This window comes from Curcuma longa, unplaced genomic scaffold (genome assembly GCF_044706935.1).
Source record: "Curcuma longa cultivar G26 ecotype Majalengka, Jawa Barat unplaced genomic scaffold, ITB_CL_G26_1.1 contig_12675, whole genome shotgun sequence".
Classification (NCBI taxonomy): domain Eukaryota; kingdom Viridiplantae; phylum Streptophyta; class Magnoliopsida; order Zingiberales; family Zingiberaceae; genus Curcuma; species Curcuma longa.
In genome coordinates, this window is record NW_027429213.1 from 1 (window position 1) to 3,524 (window position 3,524).

The 3,524-nt window shown below is 44.9% G+C and overlaps 1 protein-coding gene across 1 annotated transcript; it reads right to left on the reverse strand.

Annotated features, from left to right (window-relative positions):
- Positions 1 to 1,738: 1,738 nt before the first annotated feature.
- Positions 1,739 to 2,852, reverse strand: LOC141815934 (mitogen-activated protein kinase kinase kinase 17-like). Its single transcript, XM_074703795.1, is given in 2 exon segments — positions 1,739 to 2,586; positions 2,589 to 2,852. Coding segments are annotated over 2 exon segments (1,032 nt in total). The 5' UTR covers positions 2,845 to 2,852; the 3' UTR covers positions 1,739 to 1,810.
- Between the last annotated feature and the right edge of the window lie 672 nt (positions 2,853 to 3,524).

Below are 3,524 nucleotides of genomic sequence, written 5' to 3' on the forward strand. Positions count from 1 at the left end.
CCCCCTCTAGCGAACCAACCGATCCTAACATTGTATACAAATAACATATAGCTCAAACGAAAAATTATCAGATTTTATCTCTATTTGGTGGACCTGTATGTTATTTATGATATGGAGATATATGTTAATAAGAGAACTAAACCCGTTAAATGATCTAACTTATATTTATTGAGGGTTTAAGTTATTGGATATAAGGTTCATATGTAGAACCTGTTAATCTGCACCATTATCATTAATGGGCTAATAATGGATGGCGTCAAATATATAGGGCATGGTCCCCATTAGATTAGGTATTCTAACATATTTCTTTGCTCCCCATCGATGAAGAGACTACAACGCCATCAACCTAATTCCTTCGGAAGACCGACCTCTTATTCTTGCTTTCTTTCTTTCGCAGGATTTCTTGTTTCGTAGACGGCACACATTAAGATGATAGCTTTTCCATTGCAATGAGGTCATTCATCTCCCCTTTGCATTTAATTTCTTCTATAGATATCAACGTAACTAAATCCTTGTTGTTTCGTTTTCCTTTATACGAGTTCATATATGTTCCTGAATTCATGGGATTTAGAAATACTTAATTACCAACACACACAGTTTGTTCATGAACGCTCTATTTGGGAGAAGGTGAGGGAAGGATAAATAAAGAGAAGGAGAATTTTTGCCTTTATTTGGGATAGAGTGAGTTAAGGAGGGAAAAGGGAGAGAAGGGTAAGCTTCACTTTTGCATGCTAATGAATCGCTACAATTTTTTACACTCTGATTTGGGGTGTAAGGGAAAGAAAAATTCAAAAATATTTTATTTTGATATTATCCCTATTTAAAAATATTAATTCTCAAATTAACTCATCTGTTTAAGTATCTTGTCTTTGTACCATCGCTGCTCACACAACGGGCATCGTTACAGCCCAATTTCCAACAGCTCACACTTCATGATGTTGGCGCCAACCCTCACCGCAAATCTCTTCAAGGACAAGACTCAAGAGGACAGAGATATATAACTCTAAACTTCTTTTTCTCCTCCAAGGACAGGGATTTATCCAAAGAGCATTTTAGGTCTTCCATATCCTAGCTTCTACATGTAATGCTAATAGAATTTTATAGTTTACCATCCGCCCTCTACATATATTGTCTTTTTTAAAAAATAAAAAATATTTTTATAATTTTATATATTTAATTTTCATTCCCCTTGTTTTCCTTTCAAACAAGGACATATATGTTATGTTAATGAATCTTTCATCCCTTCCAAACAAGGAAAATATAAATACTTTACTTTCCCTTTCTTCGTCTCCCTTCCTCTTCTGTTAATAAACTTTCTCTCACCTCATCCAAACATAGTAGAAGTCTCCCTTGAGGAATAACTAATTAAAATGTGATTTCAATTCTTCAACAAAAAGGTAGAATCCGCCACCCCAGTGGTCCTACATGGTTGGTCTCACGATCATCTGTGAAAAGGTAAATCGGGAAGTTATAGTTGGGTACAACGGAGGTGGGCATTATCTCAACTTCGTCGAAATTTGATCCTTGTCCATTTCAATAATTATGTTTTATCATAATTAAATGAACTATGTCCCAGGACACAAAAAAAAAAAATCAAAATGAATAATCCGGATGCAACATATAATTTAGTGACAATCATTAACATTATTAAAAAAAACGTCACAAATCACAAATTAGCGGACAGATTAAACTGTCAAATTGAATTAAATCCTCGTCAAGAAGAATAACTTTTGTATAGTCGTAATTACAATTGTAATGGAACAACAAAGTGTCGACTGATCTAACAAGAACAGATTCCACATAAATTGGATCAAAGTCGAGCAAGCCCGCCATGGCTTCTCACTGTCACCCAGCTCTCGTCCCACGTCCAATGCCCATCAGTACCGGCCAAGCTCTTTATTCTTTCAAGTGGGTCCTCCTCCGGCACCTCTACTTGGTCCGGCACATCCTCGTCGTCGGAGATCAGCTCCCAGAATGACTGATCCAGAGTGGTCACAGGAGAAACCGGGTCGAAATTGGTGTCGCAACTCGACGTGGACTGAGGATCCAGAGAGCCGGAAGAAACAACGAACGGGTGGCGGAGGAGCTCTGCCGCCGTCCACCTCTCCCGCGGGTTCCTCACCAAACACTTGCTCAAGAACTCCTTCCCCTGTTCCGACATCCAGCTCGGCAATTCCGGCAAGTCGGTAGAGAACGCGATCCGGTGGAGAGCGCTTGCGGGGTCCGCGGCCTCCGGCCATGGCGGCCGTCCCGTGGCCATCTCGATCACGGTGCACCCCAAGGCCCATACGTCGGCCGGCGCGCCTTGCTCCTCCCCGCGCACCACCTCGGGCGACATGAACAGGGGCGTGCCCGAGATCGAGCACCCTGACCCCTCGCCCGCCAGCCGTGCGCACCCGAAGTCGGCGAGCTTGGCGCGGCCGCCGGCGCAGAGAAGCACATTCCCGCTCTTGATATCGCAGTGGGAGACGCCGGCGGAGTGGAGGTAGTCGAGGCCGCGGAGGAGGTCCCGCGCGTAGCAGCGGATGGCGGGCTCTTCGAGCCGGCCGCCGTGCTGCTCGATCGCGTCGGAGAGGGATCCCCCGGCGCGTACTCCAAGAAGAGGTCGAATTGTCGGCGGAATCCGGATTCCGGACCGTCGACGTCGAAGCCCAAGTAGGAGACGACGAAGGGTGAGTCGAGCGCGGAGAGGATTCTATGCTCGTGCTGCAGCGCGACGGAGCGGCCTATGTCAGCGGACTTGACGGCGAAGATCTCGCCGGAGGAGGCGTCAGTGGCGAGTGACACAGTTCCGCAGGCTCCTCGGCCGATCGTCCGGCCACGGCGGTACTCGCGGATCGCCATCGTTTGAACTCGAAGGATCGAAGGCGCAAGTGTTGTCCACTTGGTTCGCTGCTTTTATACAGCGAGAAGCGAGTCTTCTCTTCTTTGGATTTTAAAAGTCCAAAGGCGGCTCCGGTCGTGTTCCATGCGCCACGTGTAGACAACGGGAGAGGAAATCGAGTCAACCAACGCATGCACTAAATAGTTAATTGATGTTCAAAATTTTATCCGTGAATTCCTGATTCAATCGAGTACTGCGATTTCAAAATTCTAATTGAACTTATTCAAATTAATTATCGCGTTACAGAATGGAGGACTGTTTCCACTGTCTTGTCAATTTAATTAACTACTTGAGTTTATCCGTTCTGATAATATAAAAGCTTAAATCCCTTCTGCATGTTTTGGGAAATTAGATGAGATGATTAAGGAAATAAATGTGTGCGTGTAAATACATCAATAATTATTGAACGGGGTCAAACTCAACTCCAAACCTACATTATTTTTGCATCGTGAAACACCGGGACTTGGTGCATGCGCATTGACGGCCGAGTCAACCTGTTTTCCACTACGCCGGCGGTCGGAGTCCACCGCGAAATTTCGTGTCCGTGTACCCGCGGAAAGGTCAAGATAGTCAGATACGATTGCGGTCAAAACCCGGAAAGATCGAGTCAACCTTTACAGGACCCCATTGTTTAATCACC